This window comes from Hippopotamus amphibius, chromosome X (genome assembly GCF_030028045.1).
Source record: "Hippopotamus amphibius kiboko isolate mHipAmp2 chromosome X, mHipAmp2.hap2, whole genome shotgun sequence".
In the NCBI taxonomy this organism is placed as follows: domain Eukaryota; kingdom Metazoa; phylum Chordata; class Mammalia; order Artiodactyla; family Hippopotamidae; genus Hippopotamus; species Hippopotamus amphibius.
In genome coordinates this window covers 42,366,728-42,386,924 of record NC_080203.1, presented here as the reverse complement: position 1 = coordinate 42,386,924, position 20,197 = coordinate 42,366,728, and the positions used below count along the sequence as shown (strand labels likewise).

The window sequence follows — 20,197 nt, the reverse complement described above, 5'->3', positions numbered from 1 at the left end:
AAAAGACCCACTTAAGAAGCAAGAAAGAGGGAAAGGAATCAGTAACACTGGCAGAGACAGGGGCAGGAATCACTTTTACCCTATTAAATATTCCATTGCTTTTTTCCTACAGTTTGTTAAGAAAATATCCAAACAGAAAAGGGTTAATGAAAACTTTACAACCTACTATATAACAGTCATATTACTGAGCACTACAGAAGTTTCTACTATTAGAGAGCAACTCTGTACCTTCCCTATGGCTTGGCACTGCCAGAAGTGAGAAGCACAGTGGGAAGAGAAAGCAAGTCATGATCCGCAGCCCCGAGTTCCAGTCTCATGGCAGCACAGGGGCAGTCATAGTGCTTCAAATATTCCTGATATTTAAGAAGATTTCTGTTGTAAAGACTACCAAAATAATATTTATAAGGTGCTAGAAGATGAACAAGTAAATCCCAAGACTAAGCCTATACTAAAAATTTACCCTAGGAAACAAGGAACTAGAAGGCTTACCTAATGGCACAAACTTCTAATACTTATTTTTATGTGTGGCCAACATGTGCTAGGCCTATGGGGCCCCATGGGATTTCAATATCCTAAACTTAAGGAAAGAAACAATGCTTATCTATGTAACATTAGCTTACATTTGTATAGTACATTATGCTTTTCAAAGAATTTTCATGTCCATTAGTTCACGTACACAATTCCCAACATAATGTGAATACGTAACCCATAAAAGAGCATTCCTGAGATGATCACCTCAAAAAAGCAAAAAAAGAAAAAAAAAAGAAAAAAAAAAGGAAAGCTAGATCGATAGACTTGACATGACAGTTATAATGTTGAAAACTGGGGGATACACACAACATACAATTCTATCAACCCAAACTGGTGTTTCTCCTTCTGAAGTCCATGCCAGGCCTTAGGAAAAACATAAACGTGATAACCGTACCAATTTATTTTACAGGAAAACAAACCCTGTGCCTTAGTACTGAAAAGAGTCTATGCTTTCTTACCCACCTGGAAAACTGAAAAACACTGGAATCCAGAGGCTTAAGTTGAAGAGCAGGTGTTCTGCTTTCTTCTCCAACAGATGAAAGCCGGCTAGGGCTATCAACTCCCTCATATCCAGTCGTCTTATTATTCAAGTCATCCATATCTTGAATAGAAGGGATCTTCAGTGGATTAGTGAATACCTAGCAAAGAAAGAAATAATTCATAAAAATTCCAATTTCAAACCAAATACCAAAGGATGAGTCAATCCTTCTGATGCTAGGAAAGAACACTTGGCCAAATAAAAAGAAACTGTTTCCTACACAAAACAAACAGCGCGCAGTAATGTACACTAGAACACTGACCCCAGGCATGTTCAGTTATAACCTTATCAGCTGGACATCGGCAGACCTCCCCAACTCACTTATTGGCTCCTAGAGTCATCCCACCCACAACACAAACCCAGGGCCCCTAATCACTGTCTAATTCTCTCATGTGACCCAGTTTAAGGCTGGGTTTTCACTCCTCTGAGATCTGTGATGAGGGAAGGGATGGAGGGAATAAGCACTGCAGCAAGTGTCTGTGCTGGTCTTGGAGAAATGCATGCGAGAGACTAATATATATTCATATTGCACACACACAGAGACATGCATGTGGGATCTCGGGGGAGAGCCAGCTTATGAAGATAGCATGAATGATGAAGGTGAAGGAGTATAAAGGGGAGGTAAACTGAATGAGGACAGGGCAGGCCCAGGAAATCTCCCAATCTCTAGATCAGACTATTAAGCCAAGACAGTAGGGTATGCAACCTGCTTATTAATACACCTGAGTCTCAGTAGGGTGTCAGAAGAAGAATTAGTATTTAATTGCCTCTATCCTCACCAGTCTGACCTACCCTGACGAAGTGGGTGGAAAGTGAATCTAACATGCTACTAGCAGATATCTCTGGGAAAGAGGGTCAAGAGGAAAATCATGCAGAAAGGCAAGGTTGGGTGGGGAAGATATATGGGTGCTATGGTGGCTGTCAGGAAAGGAGTGTCCCTGAAAGGACGGCCAACCTTATTGCACCCTTCAGCGTCCGGAGCTGGGCAACCATGTCCGAGAGACAGTGCTCCTGAAAATTCAAAACAGCAGAGTCTTTATAAAGCCAGCCAGCCTGAAAGCAGGGATGGGGGAGGGGCACAGAGAACCACCCCTTCTTCCCAAGAGGAAGGAGAAAGGAATCACCCCTGAATCCTGGAAGAAAGGAGACTGAGGAAAACCAGACACTCAACAGGAGCAGCCTGTATGAGGATGGAACATAACCCTAATATTCTGTGACACGAATGTGACATTCACACTGTCCAATCAGTACTGAATCCAAATCTGGGCAATAAATGATTTGGCTTTTCTATTTTTGGTGATCTGAACATCAGTAACAGCAGATTGAAGCAAAATCAAAAGAGCCAGTGGAAAAAAGACCACCAGAACAAATGGTTTGTTATTTCTATGCAGCTTTCAGGAGCGCTGCTTCCTTCAACCTATGTCCTCTGCTGGGGAAAATGCTGCATAAGAAAAGGAAGAGGGTGGACTCTCTCTCACCTGGTGGCTCTCACTTTCCATTGGTACCTTCTTCTTCTCAACAGTTTGATCTCTAGGAGAAGATAAAAGTGCTCTTTAGTTCACTCATGAAATTTCTCAGCCTGAAATGGATTACACCAATTATAGATTTAGGTTATAATGTTCCTTCTAAACCAGAAGTAGTGTGAGCCTTGTTGAGTAACTAAGGGTTCCTTCCTAAACTCTGCTACTGAAAAGAGATTTCAAATGCCCTATCAAAAGGAGTGGAGGGGAGAGGGAGAGAGACTAAAGTCAATCATTAGTTGAGACATTCGGGAGCTGATTAGAAAGAATAAAGAACTGAAAGACCAGAGAGGTGAACAGGGAAATCATTAAAAAAAATCATCTCTCTTCTCAAAATTCCCCTGTCCTATTAGGAAGGGTCAGGCTCTTCTACTGTATGATACAGAACACCACGTCAGGTATACTCAACTGTTTCTTAGCTTTGCTCAAGTACAGGTCTTCATCAATGAGTTCTTGTTCCTCTGGTACAGAGCACCTCCTGCAGTACAGAGAAGAAATCATCTTTCAGAAACAAAATGTGCCCTTCACTTTTGCCCTTTACTTTCCTCACAACTATGACAAGGCAGGTTAACCACCCTCTAAGATTATAGAGTTCAGATTCCACCCATATTACAAAACCTGTGTGGAGGTTAACATGTAGCAATTCTTTTTCCAAGCCATATCATACCATTATTTTTGGTGCACATATCACCATTCTCCCAAGACACTCAAAGCATTAAAGCATAATCTCTATTTTTACACAGCGAAGTTCAAGCACAAGAGAGACTTGCTTGAGGTTCCATACGAAGAGAATATTGCTGAGACTAGAACCTAGGTCTTTTGCCTCTCATGTACTAAGAAAGTAATTCCCAAGGTGCAGTCTAGAAGCAGAAACATGTGATGATGCCTGAAGAGGAAAATCAGAGGCTATGATAGAGAGCAGCAAGAAGAGACTAGGAGCTGACATTGCAAAAGGGACAGAACAGAGACGAGCAAAGAGGAGAAAAAGAGGATTCTATAAATGAAAAGACGTTTGCTATTATGTAAAGCACGAAGAAGAGAATTTTAGGAGTAAAAGCTGAAAGGAGTACTAGAAAATGTATTCAATGGACAAAAGCAATCCTACAAAGAAACAAAAATTAATAATAATTGGAAACCCTACGTTATAGCCATTTCATTAGGGGGCAAAGTGTCCTGGAACGCTACGTGTCCTGGAGTAAGTATAAACTGATAGCATATACAGGATTCAAAAATGAGACTTCTAAGCACTCAGTCCCACATTTTAATCACACAACCCTAAGAGGTACTTAGGCACATCTGGAGACTATGGGGGAATGCTTGTTCTTTACAGACCTGGACTTCATTCATTTAATTTCCTCAATTTTAAACACTTTTTTTTCTAAAAAGCATACTCTGGTTTAGTACAGTTTTTTCTATCAGCACTTATCCTGCAGAAAAAAGTTAAGAAAGTCACAACTGAATTGAAGCAAACTGAGTTATCACTATGAATCTATGTGACTGAGTCATATAAAAAATATTTGTTGAAATGAATGCACATGGATATGACAGGCACTATCTAGATGTTGGCTGCTTCAAGGAACGCATGGTATGTTAGAAAGACAAACATGTAAACAAGCTGCACTGAATGTACAATAGGTACTACAACAGATTCAAGCATAGGAAGCATATGAAGAAAACTATCAACTCAATCTGAAAGGCAAATCCCTTGTTCTCAAATAGTTTACAATCTCCTGAAGAGCCCAAGTATATACATATGAAAAACATCCAAAAAATTCAAACAGTACGTGAACAAATGTGGAGAATTAAATACCACAGGAAGCCAGAGTAAAATAACTGTACACCACTGTCAACATGAGAAGTATCACACAAAATACTTAAGTTTACCAGATGGATATGATTTAGATAGGCAGAAGGAATACAGAAAGTCACTGTAAGCAAGTGGAATGACAGTATCGAGTCATGGAGCAAGGAATATGTATGGCATGCGTGGGGAAGAGTGAAGTCACTGGCCTGCTAAAGCAGAAGGTTTGTGTTAAGATACAATGAATAGGTAGAGTGGGACCAGTTAACACAGGGGCTTGAATGCCAGGGTGAAGTGTGTGGACTTGAGATGAAAAGTGTTTTAGAATACAGGGACAAATCAGGAGTTATCTCTGGCATAATACTGAGTCTGAACCTTACCTGTACTTTGGATGGGAATTATAGTAACAAAACCATCTTGCAGGTAATGTAGATGGATCAACCTTGCCAGGAAGCTTCCTCCATTTAAGACACTCATCACACTGTACCCATGTCTGGTCAGGAATCTTCCTAAATGAAGGAAAACATACGTATGACTGTATATCCTAGCTCTGTACTCTGTCTTACGTTAGAAAGGCATACCCTAAAAGTGAAAGAACATGATTTTATATATGAAATGTGTTAGAAATGTTATAGTCCTGGTGTTTAAAATGTATATATCTTAAACTTCACAGATAAAAATAATCATGGAAACAGACCAGATGTGGATACGAAAAATAGTAGCAAGTATTAACCTGGTGACCCACCATGTTATAGAGGTTAATACTACTTATCCTGGAATCTTATCCTTAAGCAAACAAAAAGATAACTTTAAATTTATTAATCAGCAAAAATTTTATATATATTACAATATTACTAAAAAATAAAACCCACAGAATCATTTTATTTGCTTCTATCCAATCCCATGACAGATTTGTAATGCATTTGTGAGTCACTGAAGCACTGTCATTAAAATGTTTCCCCCATTTCCTCACAGGCTCCCTAGTCCTTTTTTTTTCCTTTCAAAAAGTCTTTGTTTATACTTAAATCAAAATTTTACTAGGTTGATATTCCCAAAGTTAATCTTAAAAAGTAACATAAATTTGATTAAATTTCATAACTAGAAATGGTGGCTCCAGTCCAACAACTGAGTTGTTAAGAGAAAATTCTTCTAGAGTTCTACTCTTAAAACACATACCATTCTCATCTCCTCTAGGAAGTGTAACCCAGTCACCTACACCTTAGAGTACATTTGTTTCTCTGTAAGAGGAGATGATCCATATATAATAGAAGTAGTCAGCATTTAATATGTGAAAGGCAGACCAGAGTGGGAAAGGGGACGGCTGGAGAAAAGAGAGAAAGAGGGTAGAGGGGCACCTAGGGCCAATTTGAAAAACATATAATTTAGCTTAGGACAGATTTTGTGTATGTTACATTTACACTGCTCTTAGACATTTTAATAGAGTGGTATGATTCTTTTATGTCTTAGTTCAATATTTTTCTTATCTTTTTAAATGGTGCCTTTTTTCTAGTTATAAAAGCAATATAAGCTTATATAGAAAAACTAGAAAATATGGAAAGATATAAAAAAGAAAATAAAAGGTGCCCATAAGTCTATCACTCAAATATAATTTCCTCTTCTTGTTTGAAACTCTGTTTTAACAGAGAATTCATACACATTTTTGGCTATCTCCTAGTTACAGGCTGCTCCAGCCTTGCAACCTCTAAACTCTAAGCTCAGGCCTGACCTCTGCTGTCTATATATTTCTGTACAGCCACTGTTTTATTTAGAGCCAGAGAAAGGAGTTTCAGCCGTAGTGAATGGGGAGAGGAAAGGTCATATTAGCTTTGGTTTTACATGCACACACACAGAAGAGTTTCTTGCAGAAGCATGCCAAAATTACTCTCTCTGGGACAAGCATTAGAGATAGTAACTCCCTGACTCAGGCTGCATGCAGATCATGGTAGATCTTCCCATCCAGGCAAATAAGAGAGGCTTTAAGCTAGTACTTGCAATAAATAAATATGCCATATTCTCATTGCATCCTTCCAGAAGAGTGTTGTGGTTAAGAACTTGGGTTTGGGTGCCTGACTGCCTATATTTGAACACTGGATCTACCACTTTCTACTTATCTAATCTTGAACAAACTACTTAAGCTCTCAGTGTATCAGTGTCTACATTTGTAAAGAAGTAATAATATCATCTATCTATCTCATAGGGTCGTTGTGATGATTACATAAATACACGGAAAGAACTTAAACCAGTCTCTGGCATGTAAGTAAGTACTCAATAAATAATCATCATTCTGCCGCCAGGAAATGTTGTATAACATACATATACACACTCAAGCAATACAGGAACATCTGTTTCATTGCATCAATCATTGCTTATTTAAAAGGCAAAAAAGCCATCTCATCTTAATTTGCATTTCTTTGAAAACCATGGATGCTGGACAGGAGTAGAGATCTTTAGAATAAGATATAGTGACATTCATACAGCAGTCAATCATGTTGCATTTAAAACAAAATTTTACATCACACATTTGTGTGATGATTTCCATTTTAAAAAAACACGGGTGCCTATCCCAAAATGAACTTTCAATACTCTAATCTTTGTCCTGATGGTATAACTGACTGTATATATATCTTGTTACACATCCTACCCTCTGGATTATGCTCTTTTCCTGGCCCACTCAGGCATTTCATCCTGATCCATCATTCTGTGTGTAATTTCCAGTCTTAGATTCAATAAATTCTACATTTTTTTCTGATATGCTGGGTTCTCTACTTCTATTCTCAAATTTCTTGGTACAGTTCCAATAATGTTCACTAAGAATAAAGAGAAGGGAAGTTTGTTAATATTTCTGAATGCCTACTATATGCCAGGTACTGTGCAAAAAATGTGATGTCATCTAACTTAATATACTCAGAGAGTGAAGTGACTTACTTACCTAAGCTCACCCAACTATTAAGAAGCAGATCTATGGGCTTCCCTGGTGGCGCAGTGGTTAAGAATCTGCCTGCCAATGCAGGGGACATGGGTTTGATCCCTGGCCTGGGAAGACCCCACATGCCACGGAACAACTAAGCCCGTGTGCCACAACTGCTGAGCCTGCACTCTAGAGCCCTTGAGCCACAACTATTGAGCCCACATGCCACAACTACTGAAGCCCGCGAACCTAGAGCCAGCACTCTAGAGCCCTTGAGCCACAACTATTGAGCCCACATGCCACAACTACTGAAGCCCGCGAACCTAGAGCCCGTGCTCTACAACAAGAGCACAGCAATGAGAGATCCGCACACCACAAAGATGAGTAGCCCCTGCTCCCTGCAACTAGAGAAAGCGTGCGTGCAGCGATGAAGACCCAATACAGCAAATAAATAAATAAATAAATAAATAAATAAATAAATAAAAGAAGCAGATCTAGGGGACATCCCTGGTGGTGCAGTGGATAAGACTCCACACTCCCACAGCTCATGCAGCTTAATACCAAAAAAGCAAATAACCCAATCCACAAATGGGCGGAAGACCTAAATAGACATTTCTCCAAAGAAGACATACAGATGGCCAACAAACACATGAAAAGATGCTCCACATCACTAATCATCAGAGAAATGCAAGTCAAAGCCACAATGAGTTATCAACTCACACCAGTCAGAATGGCCATCATCAAAAAATCTAGAAACAATAAATGCTGGAGAGGGTGCGGAGAAAAGGGAACCCTTCTGCACTGTTGGTGGGAATGTAAGTTGGTACAGCCACTATGGAAAACAGTTTGGAGGTTCCTTCAAAAACTAAAAATAGAACTACCATATGACCCAGTAATCCCACTCCTGGGCATATACCCTGAGAAAACCATAATCCCAAAAGAAACATGTACCATAATGTTTATTGCAGCACTATTTACAATAGCCAGGACATGGAAGCAACCTAAATGCCCATCAACAAATGAATGGATAAAGAAGATGTGGCATATATATACACAATGGAATATTACTCAGCTATAAAAATGGATGAGATGGAGCTGTATGTAATGAGGTGGATAGACCTAGAGTCTGTCATACAGAGTGAAGTAAGTCAGAAAGAGAAAGACAAATATTGTATGCTAACTCACACATATGGAATCTAAAAATGGTACTGATGAACTCAGTGACAAGACAAGAATAAGGACGCAGATGCAGAGAATGGACTGGAGAACTCGAGGTTTGGGGGGGGCAGGGGGGTTAAGGGGAACCTGAGACGAAGCGAGAGTAGCACAGACATATATATACTACCAACTGTAAAATAGATAGCCAGTGGGAAGTTGTTGTATAACAAAGGGAGTTCAACTCGAGGATGGAAGATGCCTTAGAGGACTGGGATGGGGAGGGTGGGGGGAACTTGAGGGAGGGTGGGGGGGGAGTCGAGGGAGGGAGGGAATACGGGGATATGTGTATAAAAACAGATGATTGAACCTGATGTACCCCCCCCCAAAAAAAAAACAAAAAACAGATGATTGAACTTGGTGTACCCCCCAAAAAATAAAGAAATAAATTAAATTTAAAAAAAAAAGAAAACATACTTGGATTTTCTGAGCCTAGAGATATTGCCTTCCCAGGTTTCTTAAAACCGACCGACCAACCAACCAACCAACCTAGCACAGAAAGTATTCTGTGAACCCACACGTGCATGGTGGTGCCAGATGTTCTTTCAGATCTGTCTTACATCATTAATGTACTAAATCAAACATATCTATGGTTACTGAAGGAAACTCCTTTTTATAAATGAACCTTCTTCATTTCTGCCTATTTCAGCTCTATTTTTCCTTATGATCCATACTGAGCCAGCTAAAACCTGTCCCATTCTCCTTTCTTTCTTTCTCCAAAGAGAAACAGTTTCAGGTTCAAATAAACTGCACTGCATGAATGGTTGGCCAGTTAAGATGGGGCAGTGGGACTGGTCTGCCCTGGGCACAGGTAACAATGTCCATAGAGAATTTAAGGCAATAATAGTGACAACTCAAAACTGTTCTGCTTTTCATCACCACCACATGCTGGGGATTCTAAACAATGTCAGCCATAGAATACTGCTCCCTGAAGGACTGGATCACTTTCACCCCCTCCCCTAACTTGTTTCCCCTCTGTACTGCACTGTTAATAAACAAAAGACTTGCAATTTTCCTTTGGAAAAAAAAAAAAGAAACATGTACCACAATGTTCATTGCAGCAATATGTACAATAGCCAGGACATGGAAGCAACCTAAATGCCCATCAACAGATGAATGGATAAAGAAGATGTGGCACATATATACAATGGAATATTACTCAGCCATAAAAAGGGATGAAATTTTGCCATTTGCAGAGACGTGGATGTACCTAGAGATGGTCATACAGAGTGAAGTAAGTCAGAAAGAGAAAAACAAATACTGTATGCTAACTCATATATATGGAATCTAAAAATATGGTACTGATGAACCCACTGACAGGGCAAGAATAAAGATGCAGATGGAGAGAACGGACTTTAGGACACGGGGCAGGGTGGGGGGTGAAGGGGAAGCCAGGACGAAGTGAGAGAGTAGCTTTGACATATATACACTACCAAATGTAAAATAGATAGCCAGTGGGAAGTTGCTGCATAACATAGGGAGATCAACTCGATGATGGGTGATGACTTAGAGGACTGGGATAGGGAAGGTGGGAAGGAGTTGCAGGAGGGAGGGGATGTGGGGATATATGTATATATACAGCTGATTCACTTTGCTGTACAGCAAAAACTGGCACAACAGTGTAAAGCAATTATATTCCAATAAAGAGCTTAAAAATCAATCAAACAATCAATAAATGGGGGGGGGGGGAAGACTCCGCACTCCCAACGCAGGGGGCCCGGGTTCAATCCCTGGTCAGCAACTAGATCCCACACGCATGCCACAACTAAGAGTTCACACGCCACAACTAAGCAGCCCACGTGCAGCAACTAAGGAGTTGGTGAGCCACAACTAAGGAGCCCGTGAGCTGTGACTAAGACCTGGTGCAACCAAATAAATAAGTATTTTTAAAAAAGCAGATCTAATAGAGAACAGACTTGTGGTTGTCAGGGGGGTGTGGGTAGGGGAGGGAAGGAATGGGAATTTAGGATTAGCAGAGGCAAACTATTATATATAGGATGGATAAACAACAAGGTCCTACTATATAGCACAGGGAACTATATTCAATATCATGTGACAAACTATAATAGAAAAGAATATGAAAAAGAATATATATGTATAACTCAGTCACTTTGCTGTATAGAAGAAATTAACACAACATTGTAAGTCAACTATACTTCAATAAAATCTAAAAACAAACAAAAAACTAATAGAAATTTGTCCATGATTTAATTTCATGACTTTTGCCTAATTATTTGAAAGTAGAGAATACACCAGTGATTTATTTAGGGTTTTAAGTAATATTCATAACTTTTATAGAACTTATGACCTGACAGCAACTGTAATACATTAGAGATTATATTGATAAAATAAAAGTTTCAAGTTATTTACTAAAAAAAAAGAAGCAGATTGAGATTTTCAACCCAGGAGTGGCTGATTTCAATGGCCATCATCTTCTGCTATATTACACTGCCTGTAGGATAAACTGACAGCGCCAAACTCTTCATATTTATGATCCAAACCACACAAGTGTTAAACCAGAATGAAGAGGTCTAGAGAATGATGAAATTAGTACCTGTGATTTCCTATATTTAGTTAATTAAACTTCCTTATGTGAAAAGCACCATTTTATCCTATTCCTTCCATTTGCTCTATGGACATTACCCTTAATACTTTCATATTCTAAATTTACTACTCACGGTATTGGCCTGACTATGGCTGAGTTCTCAAAATTCTCTTGAGAGGTCTTTTCCTTCCAATAAGCATTGAGCTTCTGGGCAAGGGCATTTATTGTCAACCTGAAAGAAAAAGACGCATATCAATATTGAGAATTTGCTGAATAATTTTGCAATCTCTAAGATGTTCCCATTTAACAGAAACCAGCAATTTAGAATATTCAGCAAAGGTCTGAAAATCTACACTTTCAGAAACTAGGATGGGAATCTACTGTCTTTGTAAATTATGTGTCAAAATGACAAAGGTGGTTGAAAAGGTAAAAAGTACGGTGTTCTCCAAATTTTAGAATCATGGTGAGGGGAGCTGACATTAGAGACAATGACAGAACACTAAACTGCAGATAAGTTGTTGGGGAGTTATTCAATTGTCAGATGATTACAGGTAAACAATTCAGAACCAAGTTGAAAGTCAGAGGATCAAATACTGCACCCTATCTATTACAAATCAATCAAGCCCTAACTTCAAAATGTTTGTCTTTATCCAAATGCTGATCACAGCAGTTATAGCAGCAACGGGCAACAAAGTCCCCTTCAACCTTCTACTACACAGCTGCTAGTGAAGGGTATGCCCCACTTATGGCTTTTGCCTTTTCCCCTTTATCTCTCTTTATCTCTCTTCCCAAATGAACAACAACAAACCCAGGGTAGAAAACCTGAATTTTACTTTTAAAAACTGCCAATCTCTAGTGACTAATTCCTATTTAACTCTACAAACCAGGATTACAACTTAATGTAGAGCTGTATGCACTTGAAACACTACAAATTTAGTATTTTTAAAAAAATCTCTTGACTCCCTGGATAATTCCTCAAAGGTTTTGTAGGCCTCTTCTTAAAAGGGATTCTTCCTTAATTCTACCTTACTGATATTAAATTAGATTCTGACTAAACTCTTATTCCCCTCCAACCTACCAATGTTCCTACCTCTATGTTTATATCCTTCCCTAAAGTCACAGATGAAGAACCATTTCTATTTCTTGTTTTCTCTTAAAATTTTACTTTAAAACTACTTTCAAAAAAAGATTACATGGCAAAGAAGACATACAGATGGCCAAGAGGCACATGAAAAGCTGCTCAACATCACTAATTATTAGAGAAATGCAAATCAAAATTACAATGAGGTATCACCTCACACCGGTTAGAATGGGCATCATCAGAAAATGTACAAACAGTAAATACTGGAGAGGGTGTGGAGAAAAGGGAATGCTCTTGTACTGTTGGTGGGAATGTAAACTGATACAGCCACTATGGAGAACAGTATGGAGGTACCTTAAAAAACTACCATAAGACCCAGCAATCCCACTATTGGGCATATACCCAGAGAATACCATAATTCAAAAAGACACATGCACCTCAATGTTCACTGCAGCACTATTTACAATAGCCAGTCACGGAAGCAACCTAAATGTGTATCAACAGATCAACGGATAAAGATGTAGTACATATATACAATGGAATATTACTCAGCCATAAAAAGGAATGAAACTGGGACATTTTTAGAGACATGGATGGACCTTGAGACTGTCATATAGAGTGAAGTAAGTCAGAAAGAGAAAAACAAATATCGTATATTAATGCATATATGCAGAATCTAGAAAAAATGGTACAGATCAAGTGGTTTACAAGGCAGAAATAGAGACACAGACGAAGGGAACTAACATATGGACACCAAGCGGGCAAAGTGTGTGTGGGGGGTTTCGGGTGGGATGAACTGGGAGATTGGGAGTGCCATATATATATATACATTACTAATAAGAAAAAAAATCAAATTGTACACTTTAAATATATGCAGTTTATTTTATGTACCTCAATAAAAGTTCTTAAAAAATTATTACTTAACTGAAATTTGAAAAGAAAAAAAAAAAGATTACATGGGATTCTGGAAAGGTGGTGGAGTAGGAAGCACCAGAAATCTGCCTTCCCATCTAGACAACATTACATGGGCAGAATCTGTCTAATGTAACTATTTGGAACTCTGGAGTCTACTGAAGACTTGTAATTTCTAGAGGAATGCTTGGATGATAGATTGGCAAATTTCAGCTCTTAGCACAGTAGTAGCTACCCATCTCCTACCCCAACCCTGTGGCAGGCAGCTGGGTACACATTTCAAGAGCAGTTTGCGGGAGCCAGGGTAAGCAAAGAAGACCCTGTTCTCAAATATCGGGGATCTGTGCTCTGATCTTTGTTTGCTGCTCCTGGTCACAGGATCATGTAACCTCATGGTAACCACAAAGAAAATAGCTATAAAATAAACACAAAAAGAAATGAGAAGAATTTAAATGTTTCACTACAAAAAAATCAACTAAACATAAAAGAAGATAGTAATACAGGAAATGAGGGACAAAATATAAGGCATATAGAAAACAAATAGCAAAATGACAGAAGTCCTTTTTTTTAATCAGTAATTAAATGTAAATGGACTAAACTATCCAATCAAAAGACACAGAGAGATGGGTAAAATAAAAAATGACCTAAAATACAGCTGATTTACTTTGTTGTACAGCAAAAACTGGCACAACAGTGTAAAGCAATTATATTCCAATAAAGAGCTTAAAAAACAACCTAAAATATATGCTGTCCACAGGAGACTAACTTTAGATATAAAGACAAAAATATTGTGAAAGTGAAAGGATGGAAAAGGATATTCCATGTAAACAGTAACCAAAAGAGAGCAAGGGTAACTATACAAATATCAGACAAAATAGACTATAAATTACAAGAGCTAAAAAAGTGAAGCAACATAATTGATAAATGAATGGATAAGCAAAATGCAGTATATACATGCAAAAGAATATTATCCCGCCTTAAAAAAAGTAGGAAATTCTGACATATGTACAACACAGATGAAACTTTAAGACATTAAGTCAAATAAGCCAGTCACAAAAAGACAAATACTGTATGATTTCATTTATATGAGGTACTTAGAGTTGTCAGATTCATAGAGACAGAAAGCAGAATGGCATTTGCCAGGGGCTAGGAGGAGGTGGGAATGAGGAGTTACTGTTTAATAGGTATAGAATTTCAGTTTTTGTAGATGAAAAGAGTTCTGGAGACGGATGGTGGTGGTGGTTGCATAACAATATGAATGTACTTAATACCACCTAACTATACACTTACAAATAGTTAAAATGGTAAATTTTGTGTTATGTGTATTTTACCACAATAAAAAAATTGAAGAAAAAAAAAAAGAAAACAGATTACGTGGTCACCAGGGGTTGGAGAGGAGGGGAAATGGGGAGTGATTGCTAATGGACAAGATGTCTCTTTCTGAGGTGATAAAATGTTCTGGAATTAGACAGTGGTTATGGTTGCACAACTTTGTGAATATACTAAAACCACTAAAGTATACATTTTTAAATGGTGACATTTATGGCATGTGAATTATATCTCAATTTAAAAAATAAAAATAAACCTCTGTTCTCATGTACTTGGGTAAAAAATATTGAGGTGAAATTTACACAGAGTAAAATTTATCTTTTTAATGTGTAGTCCTATCAGTTTTAACAAATGCATACAGTCGTGTAACCACCACCTCAATCAAGACATCATTCTCATGTATTTTGAAACCCCATTCCTTCTTGCAAAAACCTGGCTTGACGCCACTGTTCTAGTAATCTCTTTCCTTTTACTTCCCCAATTCTGGTATATGTGGTCTATAACCACTATCTCCTCTTCATTCTCCTGTCTTAATGCCCTACAATCTAGTTTCCACCACTGCCACTACATGAAACTGTTCCTTTTCCCAATCTCATTACTCTATCAATGATCCTGCCAATATCCCAGTCTACTATAATTTGAGACTTTGAAGTGATCTTTGATTCTTTCCTCTCCTTTATTTCCCTTATCCCATTATTAATATATTACCAAATTTTTTGATCTTTTTTTCACAGTATCTGTCATATACTTCCTTTTTCACAGCTACTCTTATTTCACACCTTCACTCACACCTAGATTACTCAAATAGTATGCTATCCTTCTTTCAATTTATCCTGAACCCTGTTTGCAGATTTATCAATTGATATAATTCATGTAAAGCACTTTATAAGCCATAAAGCAGTACATAACATACTATATTCTTAAGATAGAATTGTTTCAAGTCACCTCTCTATTCAAGAATACACAACGAATTCTCATTACCTAAAGCATCAACTACTCCATCCAACGTCCCTCTAAGACAGAAGTTTCTCAAACTGTCTCGGTTCATGGCACCTTTAGTGCCTCAAGTTTTTCATGGCACCGTTAGGTCTAAAGAAATATGTACTGGTTCCATTTACTATTAAACAGTTGTGTGCAAAAAACAATAAGTATTTATGTATTAAAATTTAGTGTCCATTTGAAAAATAATATACATAAATATTTCTGGGGACTTCCTTGGTGGTGCAGTGGTTAAGAATCCGCCTGCCAAAGCAGGGGACACAGGTTCTATCCCTGGTCCAGGAAGATCCCACATGCTGCGGAGCAACTAAGCCCATGCACCACAACTACTGAGCCTGCGCTCTAGAGCTGTGCAGCAACGAAGACCCAAGATAACCATAAATAAATAAATAAATAGAATATTTCTGTTTCAATCTTAAATAGCCACAATTACTTACAATGAAATGGGTATTCCTGTTGGGTATTGTACAACTACTCAAATCTTGGAATCAAACTGGACACAACTTCCCGCATTTCTTATTCAACATTGATTTTCGTGTATTACTTGCTTTTTATCACAGCAATCACAAAAAATCCAGATTCACAAAGATATGATATAATCAAAAGGAATGTAAACATTTTTGTACCTGGAAGTGGTGTGCTACCATAACAAATACCTAAAAATGTGGAAGGGCTTTAGAACTGGACAGTGGGCAGAGGCTGGAAGAATTTGAGAAGCATTGGAGAAATTGCCTGGATTGCTTTGAACAGACTGTTAGTACAAATATGGATGTCAAATACCCCACTAGGGAGGGCTCAGAAGTGCAGAGCATGGTAGAGAAAACACACATTTCCTCAGAGTATATCTAAATCATTGTGAATAGACTGTTAGTAGAATTATGGATGTTAAAATTGTTGCTGGCGAAGTCTCAGAAGGAAATGAGGAACATGCTATTGGAAAACTTGAGGGAAGGTGATCCTTGTTACATAGTGGCAGAAAGCTTAGCAGAATTGTGTCCTACAGTTATGTGGAAAGCAGAACTTGTAAAGATAAAATTGGGCATTTAGCTGAGGAGATTTCCAAGCAAGGTGTTGAAAGTGTGGTCTGGTGGGTGCTTGCTGCTTATATAAAATGTGAGAGGAAAGAAATAAATTGAGGGAAGAACTGCTCAACAAAAAGGAACCAGGACTTAATGATTTTGCAAATTCTCAGTTTATCCAGACTGCAAAAGATGCTAAAATTTAGAAAGCATACCCTAGAGAGAAAGCCAAGGCTGGACAACATTTTGCTACTATCTCAGGAAGATCAAGAGGTCAGAGTATTCAGTCACACAAAAAGCTCTCTGAAAAGATTAAACATGTGAATCAGATCTCCACCACCATCTCAGCAGAAGCCAAGAACAGAAATAGGATTATCTAGGAAAGATCTGTCAAGAGTCTCTTGTCTGATGGAGTGAACATCCACAACATATACTTGAGACTCACAACGTTCTCGAGAATAGTATACCAGTACAAAACTGCTAGATTGGACTGAAAGGGACAGAGAGTATAAATGAAAGAAGGTTGTTAGACCCCCAAAACTCTACAGTTAATAAATAGGCTGATGAAACTACTCAGATACAAATACATGCTACCCTTCAAGAAAAAGGAAAGATGAATCTGAGGGTGGAGCCATAAGGACAAGAGAACAGAGCCTTAAATCTAGAGAGTGGAGATGAAAGCCCCAGAAGAGTATTCCCAGGCCTTGTAAATTTAATGGAGTTAGCTTGGAAACTGCTTGGAATCTGTGATTCTCCTTTTTCCTTCAGTTTTCTCCCTGTTTGAACTGGAACATCTGTAACTGGTATCCTATGCCTGTTCCACCAGTATATTTTGGGAGAAAATACCAAAAAAAAAAAAAAAAAAAAAGACACACATCTGCAGATGGAGAGGAATTTTACCCCAAGATGCATCAGAGTCAGAGTATCACCCTACCTGATTTAGATGAGATTTGGGAATTCTGAGCTAATAATATTGAGTTTAGATTGAGTTGCTGTAAGAATTGAGACTTTTGGGGATGTTGGGATGGGGTAAATGTATTTTGCATGTGTGATGTAAGTGGATCTTAGGGGGCTAGAGGGCAGACTGTCGTAGCCGAATAATGGTCCTCCAAAGATGTCTATGTCCTAATCCCCGAAACCTGTGAATATATTAGGTTACATGTCAAGGGGGAAATCAGGCTGCAGATGGAATTAAGGTTACTCATCAGCTGACCTTAAGATAGGGAGATTATCTTGAATTACCAACATAATCATAAGGGTCCTTAAAAGTGGAAGAGTGAGGCAGAAGTCAGAATCAGACAAGGAAAGTAATGACAGAAGCAAGGTCATCAGAGTGATATGATGTGACGACCCAACCCACCACTGATGGCTTTGAATATGATGGAGGAAGAGGGCCATGGGTCAAGGAATGCTGGCAGCCTCTAAAAGGTGGAAAAGCCAAAGAAACGGATTCTCCCCTAGAGCCTCAAGAAATAAATGCGGCCTTGCCAATACCTTGATTTTAGCCCAGTGAGATCCATGATGGACTTCTAACCTACAGAACTCTAAGACAATATATCAGTGTTGTCTCAAGGCACTAAGTCTGTGGTAATTTGTTACGACAGCCACAGAAAACCATTTCTATTGCTTATAGGCAAGAGTCAAGTACCACTGTTTTCCCCTCAAAAAATTTAAACATCCTGTGGCTCCTCTGTGAGTTCATTATGTGCAGCTTGGCACACAGTTTGGGAACTGTGGCTCTAGGAAAGGGGTTGGCAAACTACAGCCTGTGGAGTAAATCCAGGCCACTGCTTGTTTTCATAAACAAAACTGTATTGGACACAGACACATTAATTCCTTTACTTATTATCTAAGGCTGCTTTCCTACTACAGCAGAATTGAGTAGTAGTGACAGAGACCATACGGCCCAAAAAGCTTAAAATATTTATTTCCTGCCCCTTCACAGAAAAATTTGCCAACCCCTTCTCTAGGATAGGGCCCTACTCTATTCATCTGACTTTATTCCCCTTCACTCTAGTTACATGCCCATATTCTTCCTATTCCGAGTTCCTGTCACTGCTTTAGCTCATGCTGTAATTCCATCCTGGAATTCTCTTCCCTCCCTTTTCTAAACCGTGAATCCTTTAGGCAAATCTCAAGTCATACCTTCTACCTAAAACCCTCCCTATCTGTTCTATCAGGGAATGTTTCCTATACCATACCACTTAGTTTTGATTGATCAAACAGCCAGTTTATTGCTCTCGAAACTGTTTCATGTCTGTGACAATCCATCATTACAATTACACTGTGAGCTCCTCAAAGACAGCAACCATGTCTCAAATTTCTCTGGAAAATTCCACAAAACCTAGCCACTGTGCCATGCACCAGTGAGGTGCTCAGTATGTGTTGATTGCATTTCTTTAGCTGAAATTCACTCTAAAAATCTTATAACTTTGAGCCCTGATAGTTGTAGCTGAAATCTGATATCTACAACTATTAAAAGTGATATTACAAATGATTTATTTGTAGACATTCCAGCAGTATGATGGCTGGTATCTCTTTTAGCAGTTTTGAAATCTATAATATATACTCTTAGGATGAGTTTGTGATAGCAAACTTCTCTAATCGCCCTCTTAAATTCTCTTATATCTTAAACACTTTTTTCATTTAATATAAAATAAACTGAGTAAAAAGGGAAATGATGCCAGAATTGGGATGAATTATGTAAATGTATTATCCTCAAAAGACTCTGTATGCAGGAGAGTATACTAGTTTTCTGTTTTTAATAAAATGTGTAGCAGATATTAAGCTATTTAAGCCGGAAGTCCCATATGTCTATCTGAATAAACCTACTCTCTATGGAATACCTCCATCTGGATTCCCCTGCCATCACCTCGAATTCATCATACTGAAACAAAACATCACAAACCAAGGGCCTAATACTTCTAAAATTTAACAGTTAGATGCGGGGGGTGGGGAGGTGTGTGTGGCAGAGATGGCCTAAGAGGATGTTACATACTTTTTAATATCTAACATTTGGATTTCACAAATCTTAACTATTTGGTAATCACCAGAAATTCACTACTCCTTTCACTCAAGAGAAATAGAATGACTTGGCTCTGAGACTTCTGTCAATGATGTCTTTTCTAAACTTTCACTCTTGTGAGTCAAGTCCTAGTCAAAGATCTCCATTATGGGCCAGACTCATATTTAAAAGACCATTTAACTTAAACTAAGGGTAGGTAGTTATCATAATCATTGAGTAGCCCTAGTAACCAAAAACCAATTACCCTGAAATTAATCTGGGGTTGTCATCCAAATAGTTATCTGTCTGTCAAATACTAAACCTAAAATTCTTATGATTTCATATAAATTAAGGTACAACATTTAACTAATTTTATTAAGGTTCTGGACACAAAACAAAAGAGACTTGGGGAAATACTTTTCCCACATTCTAAGAAAAGATTTGCTACTGAGATTTCAAGAAAAATGACACGAATGTCCTCATGCCTTCTTTCTCCATACTCCCAGAATACCCTTTGCCCTTTCACATGTGTCCCTCTGCTTAGAACGTCCTCTCCCCTCCACTTCATCCACCTAGCAAACTCCAATTTTTCTTTGAAGTTTAAGCTCAAATATATTCTGCTTTGTGAAGGCTTCCTTGACTCTTTTAGGCATATTTAAAGCTTCTTCCCATTTGGCATACATCCCCCATTAAAGCAATTATTTTATAGGTATTTAAGTTTCTCATTTACATATATCTCATCCCATTTGTTCACAGGCATCAAGGATTCTTAACTTTCATTCTCATGTCCCTAAT

At 38.3% G+C, this 20,197-nt stretch overlaps 1 protein-coding gene across 4 annotated transcripts in view; it reads right to left on the bottom strand.

Moving 5' to 3' along the window:
* The window catches only part of MORC4 (MORC family CW-type zinc finger 4), a 52,603-nt gene that overhangs the window by 11,722 nt on the left and 20,684 nt on the right, over positions 1–20,197 (bottom strand). For all 4 annotated transcript variants that reach the window (XM_057718409.1, XM_057718408.1, XM_057718411.1 and 1 more), the window contains 5 exons: positions 11,192–11,290; positions 4,771–4,899; positions 2,999–3,067; positions 2,548–2,599; positions 994–1,169 (listed from right to left, as the gene is read on the bottom strand). In XM_057718409.1, the coding sequence (XP_057574392.1) occupies positions 994–1,169; positions 2,548–2,599; positions 2,999–3,067; positions 4,771–4,899; positions 11,192–11,290 (525 nt within the window). The remainder of the gene's footprint in view (positions 1–993; positions 1,170–2,547; positions 2,600–2,998; positions 3,068–4,770; positions 4,900–11,191; positions 11,291–20,197) is intronic.